Below are 20694 nucleotides of genomic sequence, written 5' to 3' on the forward strand. Positions count from 1 at the left end.
TTCAATTCTGAAATTGGAGTAACTCAATTCGAGTAAAAACGATTTGTCAAAAGCTGTCCCTTTTACGGTTTAATTTCGTTCCCGTTAGCATTTCATAATATCAATTGCATATAAACACCGATATACAGTTTTAGGTTTTACACAAGAGGTGGTCAAGATCTGAACAGACACAATAAAGTGTTATTAAACTGCAGAATTAACGAAGCTACGTATAATTGCGTATTCTCTACTGAAAGCGAGTAAAAAGTCTGGAAGATTTAATGAAAGTAGCTGTAGTGTTAAAGTTGGTGAATTATTGTGACTGAAGGGCGGAACCACTGTGAAGTGTTGCAGTTGGCAGGGGGAGTGTTTTTAACTGTAGCAATGAAGTACATGGAGGAGAGTTTCGAGGGCATCTTTACAGTGAAGAACTTCTCAAAACAGACGGATAAACTTTAAATAATTAATGTCTATAATTAAGGAGTTGTAGCAATGAAAGTCTAGCAACGCTGAAAGTTTTAGCGATCAGGTTAATCAGATCATCACACTTGCTATAACGTGGACTTTTATAGACTTACTACTTTGCTTTAAGACAGTGACATTAATATGTGAATTTTAAATGTATAATGTGCCCAATATAACCTAAAACTATGACTTAGCTTGTCATTGTAATTATTACGCAAACAAGGGTAAAGTTGAACGTTCAGTGTAGTTTATAAAAACAATGGAGCAGATTTGTCTTCGCCTGGTCAAACTCGACATGTTGTCCAGCATAAGGTCATTAAACCGGTTTGATTCAGTGGTCAGATGGTGTGGACAGAGACAGTTTCACTGCCGTCCATCACTCTTCGCCTCTGCTCGGACTGATCTCAGGACAAACTCATCTACCTCTCTGAAACCAGGAGGATCTGTCACATCTCTCTGTCTGAGATCAAGATCAAGACTCAGCGTCTGTATAACAGCATTCAGACCTTCAGTTCATCCGTTCATCACTCAGTCCACGCGTGAGTTTCACAGCTCGGGCAGACTGAGAGCTTTACCTGCACCCTTCATATGGATGGTGCTGAAGCCTCTGCAGAAGCTCATGGCCATCATACTGGGCAGGTGAGTTTTAAACAAATACTTAATGACCTTGATGAGAATGACACACTTCCCCATTTTCAGCCATCAGCCTTTGTCAAGAACAGATGAAGCTGGTGAATCAGTGAACAGTGGTAGCAAGAGTGATGCACCAGGTATTATGGCTGATGCTGATGCCCATGATATGATACATTGCTTGGGCAAAAAACAAAACATTTAGATTTAAATAAGCAAACAGTCAAGAGTCTAGGATTGGATTTTTATTGCAGTGGTTAATATGTTTCTGGCTGCAACAATTCTTTTAATCTTAATTGATTGTGTAGCTTTTTATTTCTTAACCATGTTGGAAGACGTACCTATGTACATATTCCAGCATGACATTAATGTCATGCTGGATCCAAATTGTGCAGAAGTGATTCGGGCATCGTTCATGTATGAATTGGCCACCACAGAGTCCTGAGCTTAACCCTATTAGAAGTCTTCAGGATGTGCTGGAGTAAACTTTCCAAAGTGGTTCGACTCTCCCATTGTCAAGACAAGATCTCAGCCAAAGACATTTAGTGAGGTTAAGGTCACGACTCTGTGCTGGCCGATCTTTCATAATTTGAGCCTGATGAATCTTTGCATTGTCATCCTGGAATATGAACATGGGTACTTTTTCTGCTGTGTTTAAGAAATAAAATCTACGCACTGCATCAGTTAGAGCTAATTAAGTGTTGTTGCTAAATTTGTTTGGCTTTTTTATAGGCCTATATATATAAAAGCGGTTGATAATGAATAGGATGGCCAATATTTGAAATCTATACTGTTTTTTAATAAAAAATGTGTCAGATAACTAAATCTAATTCTTTGTAGATACATATTGTTAATATTATGGTCAGTGATTGATGTATTAGCAACATTTTAAATCCATTCAGTATTTTTATTTATTTTTTCCAATACCCAATTAATAGCTGATACTAATACGTTTACATAACTTTTTTTCTAAATATATTTTAAACTGTATTTACACTAAATCAACTAGAATATTACGGTGAAATCAGGGTTCTGCGGTGGCAGAACGAACCTCTTCGAAGCTTCGAATCACCTGAACAAACATGATTCACTGATTCGAAGCATTCTGTACACCACACGCTAGTGACGCCTGCTGGTCAAAACTGTGTATCTGTAACAAAATATAATAGATGCATAAAAACAGTTTTTACAAACCCATTGCAAATGTTTAATCGAAATAATATTAAATGCAATTAGAAAATAAATATCCTTAAAATACGAGGAGTAATACGAGGAGTAACAAAGCCTCGTTTACTGAAAACGCACGACTTTGACATCAAAGTCCCTTTAAGGTATTCTGTAGTCTTTGTTGATATGCGCTTCAAAGCGTTCATTCAAATAATTGCTTCAAAGCATTCATCAACTAGTTAAATACATGTTAAATATACATATAGCAGTAACACTGTAAAACTCTTCATTGTCATTTTTAATTCTTTTAATGCATTCTTGCTGAATAAAAGTAAATTTTTTCCCCCCAAAAAAAGTAGTGAACACCGTAGTGAACGTGCACATTTAAGGAATTTATAATCCAGAACAGTTTACAAAAATGCTTCAGCTTCACATAACCTGCAGAAAATCCACCAAATGTTCTGCAGGTTGTGAAACCAAAGCAGAAATCTACCAAAGTCCTTGGCGTATACTGTCTCCATGCACTTATTAATACTGTGGTTACTAAATGGGGTGCATATGGCAGGTCATGACACCACAGTTCTTGATTTTTAGTGAGGGTGAGCTAAGGATTTATGATATAAAATTCTGATTTAATGTTTACACCCTCTCTGTCTCTAGGAGCATTAGAAAATGGTGGTTGGCTCTGCCGCCCAGTAAAAAGCAGCTGTTTCGTGAATGGACATGGCGTAGACGCTGGCACTTTGTTGGAGCTGGGGCAGGACTGCTGTTCTTCGTCTCCCTCTTTTTACTAACTCATCTGGATGAATCTCCAGTTACAGGCAGGACCCGACTGCTGGTGTTCAGCAGGGAGAACTTCATGAAACTGGCTCAGGTCACTGCGGAAACGGTACGACTTCAGTCGTGCAGTTTTTGGTCATGTCCACACAACTTGTTTAGTCTGTTTTCTGTGTTTTTTTTTTGTGGTTGCAACCAGTTCAGTTCATATGAATTTATGATTGTGACGAGTGGGGCGGGGCTGAGGGCGAGGCCCCGCCCCACTCATCACAATGATCAATAACAATATTTCATGAACAACATGCCTCAAGCTGGTCCAAAATGATTTGTGTGAATTAGATTTATTTTATTTTTTTTTGTGCAAATGGATATTATGAAAATTAAATGTGGTGTTTCATTTCATTTTATTTCGACTCTTGGTCCTCTTTCTCCTTCATTCTCTCTCTCAGTATATGGAGGAGTTTAAGGATTCCCTGATCGCTCCATCGGATCCCAGGCATCAGGCGGTGGAGCTAGTGGTTCGGATTCTGGCCGAGAGAAACCAGGACATTGCTGAGATTTCCTCTGTCCCCTGGACGGTTCATGTGGTGGACGGCCCTACAATCAATGCGTTTGTTTTGCCTGTGAGTCATATCTGGTAACAACCAAAGGCTTTCTCTAAAAAAATCAACCAAATCTATTAATTCTTTTAATCATTTACATTTTTTTGGCAATTTTTAGAAGCAACTCTGACCGCAAAGAATTCATCCATCTTAGAGATTGCTTATGTTTAGATGACTTGCTTCTTCAACCTCTTTCACTTTCACTATTGTATGTTGAACATTATATACATACACCAATAAAAAGATACACAATATCTGATACAGTACTTTCAGGAAAAGTAATACTACATATGCTCAATATACACAACTGTTCAAACATTTAGGGTCAGTAAACAATGACAAAATAAATTTAGCAATGAAAAAATTAATTTAATTGACATTAAACTGATGTGACAGTAAAGACATTTCTTATGCTACAACATATTCATATTCCAAATAAATGGTGCTATTTAAATAAAATAAAAAAACTGACCATTTTTAATGAAAATATTAAGCAACACAACTGTTTATAACATTGATAATAAGAAAAAATGTTTCTTGAACAGCAAACACCAGAATATTATGAATTCTGAAAGATCATGTGACACTAAAGACTAGTAATGAAGGCTGAAAATGTAGCTTTGCCAACACAGAAATAAATTATTTTAAAATATAATAAAATAGAACATAGAAATAGCTATTTAATTTCTATTTAATAGTAATTAGTAATTGTAATAATATTTTACAATATTTCTGTTTTTACTCTGTTGTAAAATGCAGCCTTTGTTAGCATAAAGGCCATTGCACATTGAGTCCGAAAGTTTCGTCCAAAATTTTCGCATGTTAAAAAATAAATATGACCTCACGTTGTGTCTGTCACGTTAACACACTGCCGCCGAAACTTTCGTCCGTCATAAAAAATTATTGGATCAGGTTCAATTTTCTGCGTTTTCGCATCCATTGCAAAAATACGGAAAAATGGAAAAACGCATGCGAAAATTTTGGACTCCGTGTGCAATGGCCTTAAAACTTGAACAGTAGTGTGTTTATGTCCCTATTTCATTGTAGTATGTATACGTAAATATATAGTATGTATATGTCCCTATTTCATCAAAATCGTTGTAAAAGACATATACAAAAAAAAAAAAATAATAAAAAAAAATATAGATATAGATAGATAGATAGATAGATACTTTGTAATCTAATACTCATTCTTGATTTTCCAGTTTGTGAAATAAATTACCCATACAGTTTTGGACATTTTCTCTTATTAGCTATGTGCATGAACTTTTTTTCTTCATATAGTTTAGTTCTCATGTAGAGAGAGAAGTATGTTCTTAATTCACTGCAAATGATTAAAGAAAATCTTGAAACTGATTACTAGAGGAGAAAATTATTCTGATGGAATGATTGTGTGTGTGTGTCAGAATGGAAAGGTCTTCATCTTCACAGGAATGCTGGAGGCTGTAGCAGACATCCATCAGCTGGTCTTTATACTGGGACACGAGATGGCTCACGCTCTGATTGGTCATGCTGTAAGTCCCGCCCACACTGTCAAACCTCTGCACAGAAACACCCAAATGGACATTATTTTTGTCATTTTATCAGGATCTATTTTAATCCAATAATGAATTATGCTGAAAGTAAAGTATCCAAGTGTAGTGTTAAATTTCTGTAAGTAATCTCTCCCTTAGGGTCATTTTGATTTAAATTTAATGTATTACATGGTTTGCTCCCCATTGTCAGATGGTTGTAGGGTCTTCACACTGCCTCTGGCTTTTATAGTTTGGATCAAACTAAATTTGTACTTCCTTTGCTGTGTCCCTCAGCTTTTTTTCGGAAGTAAAAGACCCTTCATTAGATTCAAGTGCTCGCTTTATCTCTCTTTTGCGTGTGTCATGTTTTACTTTCATCTCTTCTCTTGGTTTAAATGAAGAGAAGGAGGCGTCCTGTCTCGAAGGCACTAAGCGCTGTTAAGGGTTCGGTTTAAAGAGATGTTTTAGTTTCAGAGCTGTTGCATCACTGCGTGCTTGTGGGTCTGGTTAAGGGTGAAGGAGCTTAACGCTGATATCAGGTCTAATATGACGTGGTTGTGAAAAACCAAATTGATTTCGTACATTTTTCTGTGACACTAAAAAGTCCCTTTAAAGCCAAGCAACACGCTGTTAGACTCACGAGTGCTTCCTTTGTTATTTCAAACCGTAACAAGCTAGCAGATGCTGGAACAGATTTCAAACCTGCATGCACACTGTCTCAACGATTGTTTTATTCTGATAGCTACAAGCAAGATTAAAAATATCTTATAATTGACACACCCTATTTATTTGATTTGTTTATTCATATTCAGCCTATTAGAATGATTTGTGAAGCATCATGTGACACTAAAGACTGAAGTAATTGCTGCTGAAAAATCAGCTTTGTCATCACAGAAAATTTTGTACATTTTAAAATATTAAAATATAAAATTTATATTGTAATAAAATTATTACTGTTTATCATATAAGTCACCGCATGTGTTTCTGCCCAATGTAGACCAAGAGGGCTGAACAAATGATCGATTTCCACATAAAAAATTAAAGTTGTGCCATAAGGGTGTGTTGTTAAAAGTGAAGTCCTTAGATGTTGTATTCTGGATTCTCCAAAGTTCGATTACATTAAGTTCAGTGATAAATTGATTCAATAACTTAGAGGATGGGTTAGCCGTAGTATCAGGGTGAGATTTATCCAGTGCAGGATTTAAAACAGCAATAAAATCACCACCCATCACTAAAGGACAATTCATCCGCTCAAGTAATATATTGGAAATATTTGTGAAAAATGCACTGTCTGCCTCATTCAGGCAGTAAATGGAGACCAGTGCTAACCTGTCATTATGTATTTTACAGCGTATAAAAACAAATCTACCTTCATCATCACTCCCGGTATGTTCAATAGTTAAATGTAACTTCCGATCGACTAAGATAAGCACTCCCTTAGTTGTATTAGGAGCACAAGAGAAGGCTGCCAGTTTGTAATACTTGTTTTGAAAACGTGCCACATCACATTGTTTTAACTGAGACTCTTGTATCAGGGCACAGGAAATCGATTTATTCGATATTAAATATTCTAATATCTGGGTACGCTTAATAGGAGAATTTAGGCCATTCACATTCAATGATAAGATATTCAGAACATGCATTTTGTGCTCGTAATGCCAAGATACTGTCTAAGTGAAGAGAAACAAAACCAGTGCCATACTGCCAGTGACATGTAAACATTAGTATGTATCCTAGATACCAATCCACCAGATGCATAGTCCTTTTAAAAGAAAAGCAGAATAAATAAAAGTATGTTGTTGTTCGTTTGTACATCCAAATGTAGATCACGGAGTGCTGGGGTCAGTACAGAGTCTATCGCTTCTCACAGTCGAAGCCACTACCGAATCGAGTACTTTGTTGCTCTTTAAGCGCTAGCTTAATACCGTTAGCTGTAGCAGCATCGAGATCCTCTCTGAAGATGGTGGAATCTTTGAATTTTTTCTTTATTGGCGATTGTTCACTCTTTTTTCCGGCTGTCCTTGACTGCTGGGGTACTCATAGTGAGCTAAATAAAGAGTGGTTCAAAATTTACTGACAAGATATATACAATTTCTGACAAAGTGAGCAGAGCGAAGGACTATGCGTGCATTGCTGCCGAAGGGTCACGTCATCCTCCGTATTATACTATGTTCTTAATGCAAATAAGCTATTGCAATAGGTTAAATGATTATATAACAGTATGATTCCCATTACTGTATACACTTATCACAAGCAATAATCTCAGAATGCTCCTTCAACACCTTTTATTATCATATACAACTGTATGACCATTAAGCTGACATAATTACCCAACAAATCTGCTTTGCAGCATGTACCCGGCCACTCATGGACATGTGTTTTGGCATATCTGTTGCCCTTCTTTCAATACAATGTGTATCGCAATTACAATTCAGTGTGATTCATTATGTCTCTTTTTGCTAAATTGCTTGTTTCTTTTTGTTTGTTTTTCTACATTGTTTCTAATTGGGAATGCTGTCAAAGAATTGGCTGTTAAGCAAGATTTAAAAAAAGAGGTTCTTAACACCGAAATACAAACAAATTAGCATAGTAGATAAATGAGGAAATCAACAAAAACAGAAGCCCATAATGAATTTCTCTCTCTTTCTCAGGCAGAGCAGGCCAGTTTGTCTCACGTGGTGGAGCTGTTGTCTCTCATCCTGTTAACGGCGATCTGGGCAATCTGTCCCCGGGATAGTTTAGCCGTGCTGGGCCAGTGGATTCAGGGCAAACTAGTGCAGGTGACAGCTGACCTTACGATCTCTCTCTTTCTCTTTTTTCAACTGATTAATAATCTGCCTCCTTTCCAATGACCAATGACATGTTCCCACTCACAGTTAATCAAACCATTTCATTTTCCCAGTCTGTTTGAAAATGTAAAACGTTTTTGTAAATAAATATCACATCCATTTTTTTTTTAAAGCATTTTTAAATAAATCGTTTATTTTAAAATATTTTGCATATATATATATATATATATATATATATATATATAATTCTATTTTTATATATATGTATTTTTATTGTAAGATAGTGTTACAATTTAAAGCAACTGTTTTCTGTTTTAATATATTTTAAAATGATAAATGTTTATTTCTGTGATGGCAAAGCTGCATTTTCACTCATGTATTTTCCATAAATTAGTGTCATTCTATTATTTAATCATAAGTCTATCAATCTAATATCAAGGAACATTTCTTATTATTATCAGTGTTGTGCTGTATAATATTTTTGTGGAAACTGTTTTTATATTTTTACAGGATTTACAGGATTTTTATGATTATAAATGTCTTTGTTGTCACTTTTGACCAATTTAATGTGTCCTTTCTGAATAAAAGTAATAAAGTTAATTAAAAAAAAATATTACTAACTGATTATGTGTATACATATTGTGTTTTTATTCAATTTTGTTTGCTCAGAATTAAGCATAAGACATTGATGGGACTCTGTTTAGGTTGGGTTTGTCCATTAATGATGCAAACACTCCTTAAATATTGATTCTAAAATCCCTAAAAGACCCTTTAAACGTGAATTATACTCCTCTACTCGAGCTCAAAGAAACCTTCTCAAGTACTCTCTTGCAACCATTGTAAAACAATAACAATATCTCAGAGGAGATCTTATTTGGGTTTCTAAGGACTTCAATTTGTGGTTGCTTAGAATTCAGCTACATTTATTTGCCTTCTAAATGGATATTGAATTTGCATTTTCTGAATCACTGTGCGGTGTGAAACAAAGGTCCACTTTAAATTTAATTGTACTTTGGTTTTTTATGGTGCTTTTCTTTTAAGATACTGTGTACTCTCTTGCTCTCCTTTTAATGTGGATATTTTCATCGCTTTTTATCCCCCTGTTTTTCATCGTCTTTTCCCATTACTTTTAAAATAAATTACATTTTAATGGTTAAGCTTTTTATCTCCTAGTCATTTTGTTCTCCAAATATGGTTCACTTCATTCTGTCCATCTTCCTTTGTTTACTCAATATAGCCTCTGTGTGCTCTGTCAGAATAGCTCATTAAACTGCATATTCTCTCTCTCATTTTCTCTGTCTGTCTTGTAGTTCTTATTTGACCGGCCCTTCAGTCGTAAGCTGGAGGCAGAGGCGGACCAGGTTGGCCTGCAACTGGCTGCCAAGGTACTGCAGAAATTTTATTATTATCAGGGTTCAATTCCAAGGGAACACATTGATAAAATGTGTACATAAAATGCACTTTAAGTCCAGTTTGACAGTGTAAGCATCTGTTACATAATTTACATTTATATACATGTTCCATAATTTGCAGTGCATGAATAAGCAGTGCAGTGCTGCGTAGCAGAAGCATCGCTGCAAGTAGACCTTTGGTGTTGAGCGTGTTTTTACACCCCGTAACTGAATTAACCATTGTTTGTAAAACATTGTGTCGGGCTTGATGAAAATTCCACGAATTGTCACAATTAACACTTTCTGTTCAGAAAATCAGGCTAAATAAATATGATTTAAGCTGTTTATAGCTCAGTGTTGTTTTAGAATTTTTTTTTTCTGTTAATTATTAGTTTAACATGGTAAAAAAATCAAAAGTTGAGAAAAAGGAGGTTTTCTCAACTTTTTGTTGTATAAACAAACTTAAGTTTTCTCAACTTTTATTTTTTTTAAATTTTTTTACATTGTAGTTAGTTTAGTTAACTAGTATTTATTTATTTTTTTTATTTCAGCTAATTTTAATTACTGAAATTTTTTTTTAAGTTAACTGTTATATGTAAATCAATTAGCATTTGAATGTAAATGCGCATAATTATTTAAAACTCTTTTAGAGCACCTTGGATTCAACCCACTTTAACTTCCTTATCCATTTGAAATAAAATTATATTGCATTGTTATTTTTATTCGTCATGTAGGATAGATATAATCTGACCATTAGATTTAGGACAGCTTCTCATCAAAATGGAGTTATTTTTTTTTATTTAATATGGTAAGCCAGTTAGTGCTGCTATCAGTTGAATCATGAGAAAACATCTTTTGTTATGTCGAGATCATGAGCAGTTTAAATCGTGATGATGAAAACAGCTTTTGGGAATGTCAAGATCACAAGAAAACAAGAAAGAAAAAAAACAATAAAAACTTGACTAATAAATTACAAATGACAAATAAATTAACTTTTGAAAGCATGGCATATTTTAGAATAATGTCACACCAAATAAAAGCTGTATAGCTAATAATTAGTTACTTCTACTTACTAGAAAAGTGGATAAAAAAATGCAATTCCCTGCTGCGGAACCTGCTTTTTATTAGTTATTTATAGTCACAGTAACCTACATGACCTCTAGATGGCACTGTTTCTTTACAAACTGCTTGCCGGATGCGTTTTCTCTCTATGTGGCAGTGATCTGATTCACGGTGTAGTGCTCTTCCTGACAGCATGTCTCCTGATCCCATGCTTGGCATCATTATGGAGAAACAGTCAATTCCCTTCCATCTCTTATAGTAGTAATAACGGGCCGTGTGCTGCTCGTAAACGGGCCCGGATCCGTTGCTGCGGTAACGATGCAAGGCTTGCTAGACTAGTCATGAGTCATGCTGTCCGTGAGCCAGTCAGCTCTCGGCTCCAGCTAATGACGCTGTCCAGAGCTTCGAGCACTCGTGGGGTTGTGTGTGTGTGTCATCTCTCTGTTTGCTTCCTTTGATGATGGCGGGGCTTTAACATGCCTGGAAACCATCTCTGCATGTGTGTTTATTGAGATTTGTGTGTGTTTCAGGCGTGTGCTGATGTGAGGGCGGGCCCAGTCTTTTGGCAGCAGATGGAGATCTATGATCAGTTGAAAGGCGAACCCACCATCCCCGAGTGGCTGTCCACACATCCTTCCCACCAAAACCGTGTCAGACAGTTGGACCGCCTCGTCCCTGAGGTAAAGCACACGAAAGCAAATACATGCATCGTTAGATATCGTTAGACAAGGCTACATGAGTGAAATCTTTCCACACAAACGCAAACCGTAACATGTAGCAGCTGAGAAGGTAATAACCATTTCAAATGGTTAAGGAATTGATCTAAAAGAAAGAACCATCAAAGCCATGGGCTAGTGTACTTGTTTTTAACCATGCTAAGCTTTGGTGCCAATGCATCATTTCCCATTTGCATTCCCAATCCCATTTTCCTGTCCTTCCTCGTAATTTCCAGTTTTCTTGAAAAAAGTGGCAAACATACTGTTGCGCTTCCGGCGTCCCGAGTTCGAGTCCCAGCTCGTGGACCTTTCCCGATCCCGCCCCCCTCTCTCTCTCCCATGTCGCTTCCTGTCCACTTACTGTCCTATCTGAATCAAGGCATAAAAATGCCAAAAATAAATCTTTAAAAAAAAAAAAGTGCCAAACATATGGACTGTGGAGGACAAAAAGTATTGCTTAAAAAATAAAATAAAATAATCATGAAAAAATTCAAATGTAAATAAGTACATTTTCAAATAGACAAAAGTTTACTTTAAATATTCAGTATTTAAGATTATTTAATTGATATTTAAAATCTAATTAAAATTAACAGTAAATTGATAAATATTTTTTAAATCCATAATTTGACTTGAATTTTATAAAGCATTTACAGATTACTTTTCTTTATCCTTTTGCCAATCGATAAAATGTCATTGGTTGCTCCCACATGTGAACTATCCAATGGCATTTTTACACAGCCAACCAACTGCTAAAGAAAAGCATTTGGCAAATGGGTTCAGAAAATTTTGCATTTAAAATGGATTCTGCATTTCTAATGTACTGTTACTGTTACGATATATTAACTTAAGATTTTTAAAAATATATACATTTATTTGGCAATTCAAAATGTTTTTTAAAATGAAAAATGTCTATTTTTCCGTTTCTTCGTGTGTGTTTGAATCAATACGATGATATTTCTTAATTATTTTTTTAATAGCACTCTTAGTTCTCCTCACTGAGCAGCATTTTATTGTGTTAAAAATAATTTTACCTTCACTGGGGTCCAAAAGTCTGAGACCACTAGTGAAAAAGCGTCTATTTTGCATTTCTACTCTTATGAGAAAAAGAATAAATTCAAAATGAACATTAATTTCAGAACGTCAGTGTTTGGTATGTCTTTAATGATGGCAGCACTTCGCTTAATGACCTCTACAAGTTTGTGTAAAACCTAATAATCATGTTTACCATTATGATTTGAGATGATCCAAACAGTATCTTTAGCTTTGATGGAAATGGATTAGCTTTGAAACACACAAGCTCTTTTTCAAGGCCGAGCCGTTTTCCGTATTTAGGTATATGTCCTGGGTACACTGTTCTCTTGATTTAAAGAGTATCCATCAGAAAGGCACGCAGACTGCACCAAAGCTAACGAGACGTCAAGAGACCCCTCTGCTCTGGAGCAAACTCAACCCTCTACACACATGCCTTAGACCACGTTCATAGTGGAAATGAACACATAAATGTTCTTCTGCTGGAGGGGAAGACCAAACGCAAGAGCCATGAATCGCAGAGATGTCAGAAAACGCAACATGCATACGATGGAATCCTTAGATCAGTACTTCATAAGCGATTTAGGCTAAATAATTCACCATGTGAGCCATTATGCAGCACATCACGATATATAGTGCACTGCATGAAATGCATGACAGTGATTTGTTGGAGTATGAATTGAACTCCATCAAAATCTCATGCTTGATTCTGAATAAACACAATTTCCTCTCATAAAATAACGACATACTTGATGGCAGTCTGGATTGAGAAAGTGTTTATGGTCCAGGTGTCACCTGCACTAGTTTGCCCATGAATCCACTTCCCTAGCATAAATTATTTACAATTTGGATATAAATATGATCCACCTCTCCTGTAAATGAGATTTATAATTATTTATATGCAATAATGGTGCACTCAAGATAATAATTTTACAATTTAAGGCTATGTCCTGAAGGAAATATTGATTATTTTCTGTTTAGAGGCTCACTGTTGGTGTGATCGTGATCCTTCTGATGTTGCTGCGCTGCAGCTGTCGGTCCGAAGTTTTTCATCTTTGTTTGATTGCTTGGTGCAAATCTTTGATAAATTCCACTCCTTTGCCTTAAGTGTCTTTTTCATAATGTATTTTATTTTGGCTTTGATGCTGTAGCTAGGTAACTCAGGAGGTGAAGACTAGCTTCATTTGTTCCTTTGGTTTTACTGCTAGAACAGATTAACACTTGTGTCTTGTGCCATGGATGCACTGCAGGAAATGCAAAGAATGTGAACATATTTCCATTCTCATGTGAGAACAATAAACCCAGAGAAAATAGGAAAATAAATTATTATTATAATTACAGTACCATTTGGGGTTGGTAAGATTTTGTTTTCCAAATAAATGCAGTCTTGCTCACCAAGGCTGCATTTATTAGATCAAAAATCCAGAAACAAAATTGTGAAATATTATTAGAATTGAAAAATAACTGTTTTCTGTTTGAATATATTTTAAAAAGTAATTTATTCCTGTGTTGCAAAGCTGAATTTTCAGCATGATTTCTCCAGTCTTCAGTGTCACACGATCCTTCAGAAATCATTCTAAGATGCTGACTTGCTGCTTAGGAAACATTTATTGTTATTATCAATGCTGAAAATAGTTGTGCTGCCTAATATTTTTGATAACTATGTAAATTTTTTGTCAGGATTACTTTACTTTACTTTATTGTTTATTTTTACAGGGACAATGTACAATTAAAAGTAATTGCACCAGAGTTAGCTAATAGCTAATTTACATCTGCAGGATTATTTGAGAAATAAAAAGTTCAAAAGAACAGCATTTATTTGAAATGGAAAAACTTTTATAACATTATAAAAGTCTTCATTGTCACTTTTGATCAATTTAATGTATTCTTGCTGAATGAAAAAAATCTTACTGACCTAAAACATTTGAACAGAAGTGTATTATTATTGCTAAAATTTATTGTTATAGTATAATGATCATTTACTTATAATAAATAGAAAATAGATCAACGATTACAAATCGTGTTTTGGAGCATAATTTTATAAAAAATCACCTGCATCTGTCATATTAAAGCGATGTTGGTTGGTCTTAATGATATTTTTGTGGCCTGCGGTACATGTTCATGTGTTATTGTGTTCTGGATGCGTGTAACTGTAGTGTTTATGTAAGTATCTTGTGATGTTAGGCAGCAGATGGAAAATTATAAATCGATTTCACGCTTTTAAAAGCCTTCAAAAAAAAAAAAGATCAGGCACTAGTAAAACATCTACTATAAAATGATGAAATATTTGCAATTTGCAGTATGTTACATGCAAAAAAAAAAGTCCTTCAAAATTCACAGCTACAGCCGTCAGCATAGAAAGCCAGATTGGTGTAGTTACTGAATCTACCAGCAGGGGCTAACTGGATGATATTAACCAGCCAACCCTTGACCACCTGCTTTAAACAAAGAGCTCAGGTTAACATACTGTGTATAGAGTGAACTGTAGACTGTATAGCAATGTGGACAGCCATCTACATGAACATGCTCTCTCGTCTCTCCCCGTCATGCAACAGTGGCTACACAAATGGCTGTCTGTCTAATATACGAAGCAAAGCTGCGGCGGAAGGATGCGTGAATGTATGAATTTTAGTGGCATGCAGGGGCCTTACTTAACCTTGAGCTTGAACTCTTAACAGTCCTGCTTGCGTACTCGCACGCTTCAAACACAGATGGAGCAGATGGCCAGGGCTCTAATTGTCCATCAACTGTAATGCGTGTGTGTTTCTGTTGAGTGGAAGCTATTACTCCTTCGGGAAGTTACTTTAAAACGCCCTCTATCTCTCTCTGTTCTCACCCTCTTTAACCTGAGCCAATGGAGACTCGTCCTCCACGTACCCATTAATGAGAATTACCATAGTGAAGTGTGTGTGCGGACTCCCCTCAGTCTCCTGATGCTTTAAACATGAATACAAGTGGATTTTGTAGTCGTTGCCTTTATATAAGAGTGACTGTTTGAGAGTGACCTGTCTGATGAAGTTCAGATTTCCAGTGGCATTAACGCGGTGTTTTATGTGTGACAACTGGGTGAAGACCTGCTTGAAGACCTTCATATCAGTGTGAAAGGGGTGTAAAGACCACATGGAGGTCATTTAACTGTATATGCTACTTTATTCTAAAACAATCATCACACTATTTAAATTTTAAATTAGTTTAAAAAAATGTATTTAAAGTGGGAACTAATATTTATCTATATTTTAAATTTGTCACCTACTGTATAATAAAATATATTTTTTTTACTGTAACAATCTTGCTACCATACTTTTTATTTATGTAATATGTATTAATTTTATATATAAAATGTCATTGCTATATTTTGTTTATTGTACATATTTATTATATATTTACACATTTATATTTAGAATTCAGCATTGGTATTGTTTTTGAAGCAAAATGAATAGACAATTTATTAACAAAAATTAAATAAATCAGTAGAAATGTCACATGATCCTTCAGAAATCATTCTGATATCAATGCAGAAAATAGATGTGCTGCTTAATATTTTTGGAAACTGTTAATTTTTTCAGGATTATTTGAGGACTAGAAAGTTCAAAAGAACAGCATTTATTTGAAATGGAAATCTTTTATAACATTATAAACGTCTCTACTGTGACTTTTGATCAATTTAATCTATTCTTGCTGAATAAAAGTAATTTTTCATTCTTAAATAAAAATCGTTCTGACAAAATGTGAACAGATGTGTATTATTATTGCTAAAATTTTATAATGCGCATTGTTTTTTATTGTTATAGTATAATGATTATTTAGTTATAAAGAAATACATCAACTATTATATTTTGTATTTATATGATAACAATTTTACATATAAAATGTAATTGCTAATTTTTATATATATATATTTACTATATTCACACATTTATATTCAGAATTCAACCAAGTTTCATGCTTTACTGGCATTGTTTTTGAAGCAAAATTAATTGATAATTTATGAAGTCAATAGAAGTAGAATAGAAATCTGTGATAATGAAAATATTTAGAAATTTGTAACTTAGCAGCACTAGATATATATAAACTAGATATATATTAACAGAACTCTTTGACTCCTTTGACAGTACTGTTTTTTTTTTTTTTTTTTTTTTTAAGTCAATGCTTGTTACTTTTGAAGAATGCATCTGCTTTTTAAAAGTGTTCTGTGTCACACTGGTCATAAGTGTCCCTCTTGGGTAATTGTTCTCAATAAGCTTTGTTCCAGCCACTCTTTCATCAAGTGTCAATTGTTTTATAGAGTATCCCTAATGGCCTGATTCTCAAACATTGCAGTGTTGCTTAAAACTGCCCGTCTTCCTGGTTTGAGTGAGTATTTAGCAGCTCTGTCTGATATGTTTTCCCCAGGGCAGATGGTTCAGAATAATAATTTAACTAGAAAAATATTTTAAGTTAAGTGTCCTTTGTGCTGGTGCTGGTTGCTCGTGTTTTATAGCACATTATTGATCCAGTGTTATGAGGGCTGTTTCTCCATCACCCCTAATGGAGGTCAAAGGTCATAGTTCAGAGGTCACAGACGAGACGCAGTAGGGGCCGTGTTTTTGTCAAATCAATCTTTATAAAAGAGTCTGGATGTATTTAATGTAGAAGATTTCCTGGTCTATGTTCATCCATCCCTCCATTCAATAACTACTCCAAACCATCCATTAGATTTTTGATCAATTTCCATCATTCCATTAATCCATTTCTTTGAATAACTGTTCCAGTTCATCAAAATGGTATATTTCAGTGTATGCATCCATTCATTTTTTTTGAGTAATTATTCCATCCATCCAGGTTTCATATCACTATTTCCATATATCCATCTTTTGAATAACTACTCCAGTCCATCCATCCATCCATCCATCCATCCAGATTTCATATCACTATTTCCATCCATCCATCCAGATTTTATATCACTATTTCCATCCATCCATCCAGATTTTATATCACTATTTCCAGATTTCATATCACTATTTCCAGATTTCATATCACTATTTCCATCCATCCATCCAGGTTTCATATCACTATTTCCAGCCATCATTCATGTAAATTTCATGCAACTGTTTTCATCCATCCATCCAGATTTCATATCACTATTTCCATCCATCCATCCATCCATCCAGATTTTATATCACTATTTCCATCCATCCATCCATCCATCCAGATTTTCACTATTTCCAGATTTCATATCACTATTTCCAGCCATCATTCATGCAAATTTAATGTAACTGTTTTCATCCATCCATCCAGATTTCATATCACTATTTATATTCATCCAAATTTCATGTCACTACATTAATCCATCTTTCCATCCATCCATCCATCCATCCATATCACTATTTCCATCCATCCATCCATCCATCCATGCATATCACTGTTTTCATCCATCCATCAATTCTTAAAAAGCAGTGTCACCTGGGTAAAGATGAAGAGATGGAGGGTTCATAGGTCAAAGGTCAAAGCTTAAATGCATTGCATTAATCTGTCATTCTCTGTTGTTATAGGCTTTGGAGCTCCGTGCACGCTGTGACTGTCCTGCCCTCCCCGAAGCTGACCCCCGTGTCATTTTCCACCAGGCTGTTAAATTGCTTCTGGACAACGCCAAAAAACAAGAAAAGATAGCACAAGAGGAAAAGAATGAGAAACCGAGAGCTGGAGTCATGTTGCCGCTCCCTCAATCCCCTCCTGTCCCGACTCCGGGGTCTCAGCCTCAGCTAGGAGGAGTGCTGGCCACATCCGCTCTGCCACAAACTCTGCTTAGTAAATGAGACTTGATCAAACATGACTGACAGGGACAAATTCAAGCTTTCCTTTTCACTTCTCTTTTTCCAGTCCAGTAGCTCTGAACAAGGACTGAGAGGATTGTCAGATAGAACCAGACAGTTTTTTTTGATCCATTTGATTAGCTGTCACTTTGATACCTACGTCAGTTAGTCTGGGAGATGATTTGAGTGGGAGTATGTACATCATTTTTGTGTGATGCTTGAGTTTATGCTCCTCCTTCAAGCATCCGCAGCAGTGCAGTGATGTTAATAATGGAGCAATTGTAAATGGGCTTTTGATTGGTTTTAATGATGTTATTAGCATAAGAACCCTGTGAAGTTGAATGCATTATGGTGTACAGTACATTATTCATCAAACATCTGCCTCTGCTTTAATGTCCCCTATAGGTTCCAGGCTGTAATGTAACTCTAATGTCACTGTTTGAAGCTGTGCGGAGCTTTGGACATACTAAATTATTTAGAGGATTTATCAATGGGCAGCTGACGCTAAATGTGCCCAACGCTTGTTTTCTTGACAAGTGTTAAGTTTATTTTAAATGTACTCTGTATGAGTACTATGAATGTAAAGAATATGTGACTGTAATTACATACAAGATAAATGAATTTACCAGTCTTGGGTCTCCAGCTTTTAGACTTATGTATGAGCTGACTTTTTTTTGTATCTTTCAAATCAGTTAGCTATTAATTGGTCAATGTGGCAAATTTGCAGCTCAAGAACACGAGGGAAACTACTTTTTGCATGAGGAATTATTTCATCCTTTTACAAAATTCCCAATCATGCAGAAACCTGTTGAAATTACTTGATGTTACAGCACTTTACAGTGTGTTTCAAAGGGACTGATACTTGGTTTAAATATACATTTTTATATAATTGCTGGACAATAAGTTACATACCCATTGTATTTTCATAAAGGAGAGATCTCCAACCCCGGAGAGCTCCTGTTCTGCAGACTTCATTTCCAACTCTGCTCCAACACACCTGTCTGTTATTAACAAGTAACCCTGAACACCCTGATTGGGTTTGGAGCTGAAATCTGTTGGACTATAGTTCTCCAGGAGCAGGGCTGGAGACCCCTGCCATTATGTGACTTATTTAATGTGCAAATTGAGTATTTAACAAGAATAAAGGAATTCAGGAACTGATTGGACCAAATCTGAATGAGTTTGCAGTGGATTATGGAAGGCTACACCGTGCCTGAAACACCACTGGAATCTACTTTTTGAGGTTTTTTGACCTGGAACCTGAAGGTTAGTTCACCATGAGGAGCATCACAACGTATCTCGATTGCAATGCTTCATTTTCAGTTTTATACTATATGCTGCTTTTGCTGTATCTTTGTTAAACAAACATAATCAACATGAAAATAGTGTATTTACTACTGGCAAGATTTTAGAAATACTGGGTTATTTACAACAGTAGCTTCAAACTATGCTGTGCAAATGCTGATTTTGTGGATATGTTGCACCATTATCTGATTTACATGATTTCTTTAGAGAATAGGCTGCAAAAAAAAAAAACCTAGACCATGCATGCAAATAAATGCCATCATCTTTATCTGATTTTACAGGGAGGATTCAAACTATTTCATTTGTACCTACTTTCAAATGCAGAGCATAAAACATCCAAGCAAGCTGACATAAAGCCAGCCAATCTGCTGCTGGTGCTTCCTCCCCTAGAGGCCACTTTTTATAGAGTGATGTGCCCGTAAAGTGCAACATGTTTCTGTCTGTCAGAAAAATGTGACGCTGCACTCTGGGTCTCTAACGAGGGGAAATGGAGGAGAAAAGCACCACATTGGAAGAGAAGAGTGATGCATTTGCTCTTACTGGGCGGATTTTTGAACAGATGGCTGTATTTGTCCTCTCATCCACCCACCAGCCATTTCCATACAGACTGAGGAAGACCTATCTCTGAGAGATGCCACTTTGGTGTTGATGTTTACTGCTCTCTGTATTAGTCTACAGTTTATTGACTGGGCTGGTTATAGTTCATTTTCACAGCAGAAGAACCACTGAGACCACCAGTGTTGGGCACGTTACTTTAAAAAAGTAATTAGTTATAGTTACTAGTTACTTCTCACAAATAGTAACTGAGTTACATCATTATAAAAGTAACTAATTACCAGGGAAAGTAACTATCGCGTTACTTTTTTACAAAATTTTCAAATGTCAAATAACTTTGGATGCCCCCAATATTAAATATGTTAAATTAATGAAATGGACACTACAAAGAATAAATTATTATTATAAAACATTGTACATTAATCTACACTATTTATCTACTGACACTTAGTATCAGTCAGTCAAGCATTATAATATAATATTATGATAATTTAATATTATATGATGATATAACTTAGTAATTAGAATAACCAAGTATGAATGCATATTTGTCATCAATATAAAACGCACTAAGGATTAATGAGCTGCTGGGTTCATGAATATTAATCACGTTGTCTGTGTTCGCTCGAATTTATTTGCTGAAATCAAAACAGGAACGATAATAGTTGAGCGCCAGCCAATGAGATTGTCGTTTGCGCATTAGTCCCGCCCACTACAGGAAAAACCGCAGTTCTTAAAAGCTGAAGAATTCCAAAGGAACTCCGTTATTTTGACAGGAAAATACAACAAAGAATATCGTTTACATGTAGCGCTCAATTCTGCATGTTATGAAAGACTCTCTTGCTCTGTATCTTTCTTTGCGTGCCTGTATGTGAGAGAAAGCGCCTTCACACTAGAGTTCATGGTACGTCAAATACAGCT

At 35.5% G+C, this 20694-nt stretch overlaps 1 protein-coding gene across 1 annotated transcript; it reads left to right on the forward strand.

Annotated features, from left to right (window-relative positions):
* Positions 1–318: 318 nt before the first annotated feature.
* Positions 319–19315, forward strand: oma1 (OMA1 zinc metallopeptidase). Its single transcript, XM_058756930.1, has 8 exons — positions 319–1083; positions 2902–3130; positions 3468–3641; positions 5027–5134; positions 7786–7914; positions 9234–9308; positions 10907–11056; positions 17653–19315. The coding sequence occupies exons 1-8, from the start codon at positions 704–706 to the stop codon at positions 17914–17916; spliced, it is 1509 nt and encodes a 502-aa protein (XP_058612913.1). The 5' UTR covers positions 319–703; the 3' UTR covers positions 17917–19315.
* Positions 19316–20694: the final 1379 nt, after the last annotated feature.

The sequence above is a fragment of the Onychostoma macrolepis genome, chromosome 20, assembly GCF_012432095.1.
Source record: "Onychostoma macrolepis isolate SWU-2019 chromosome 20, ASM1243209v1, whole genome shotgun sequence".
Taxonomy (NCBI): domain Eukaryota; kingdom Metazoa; phylum Chordata; class Actinopteri; order Cypriniformes; family Cyprinidae; genus Onychostoma; species Onychostoma macrolepis.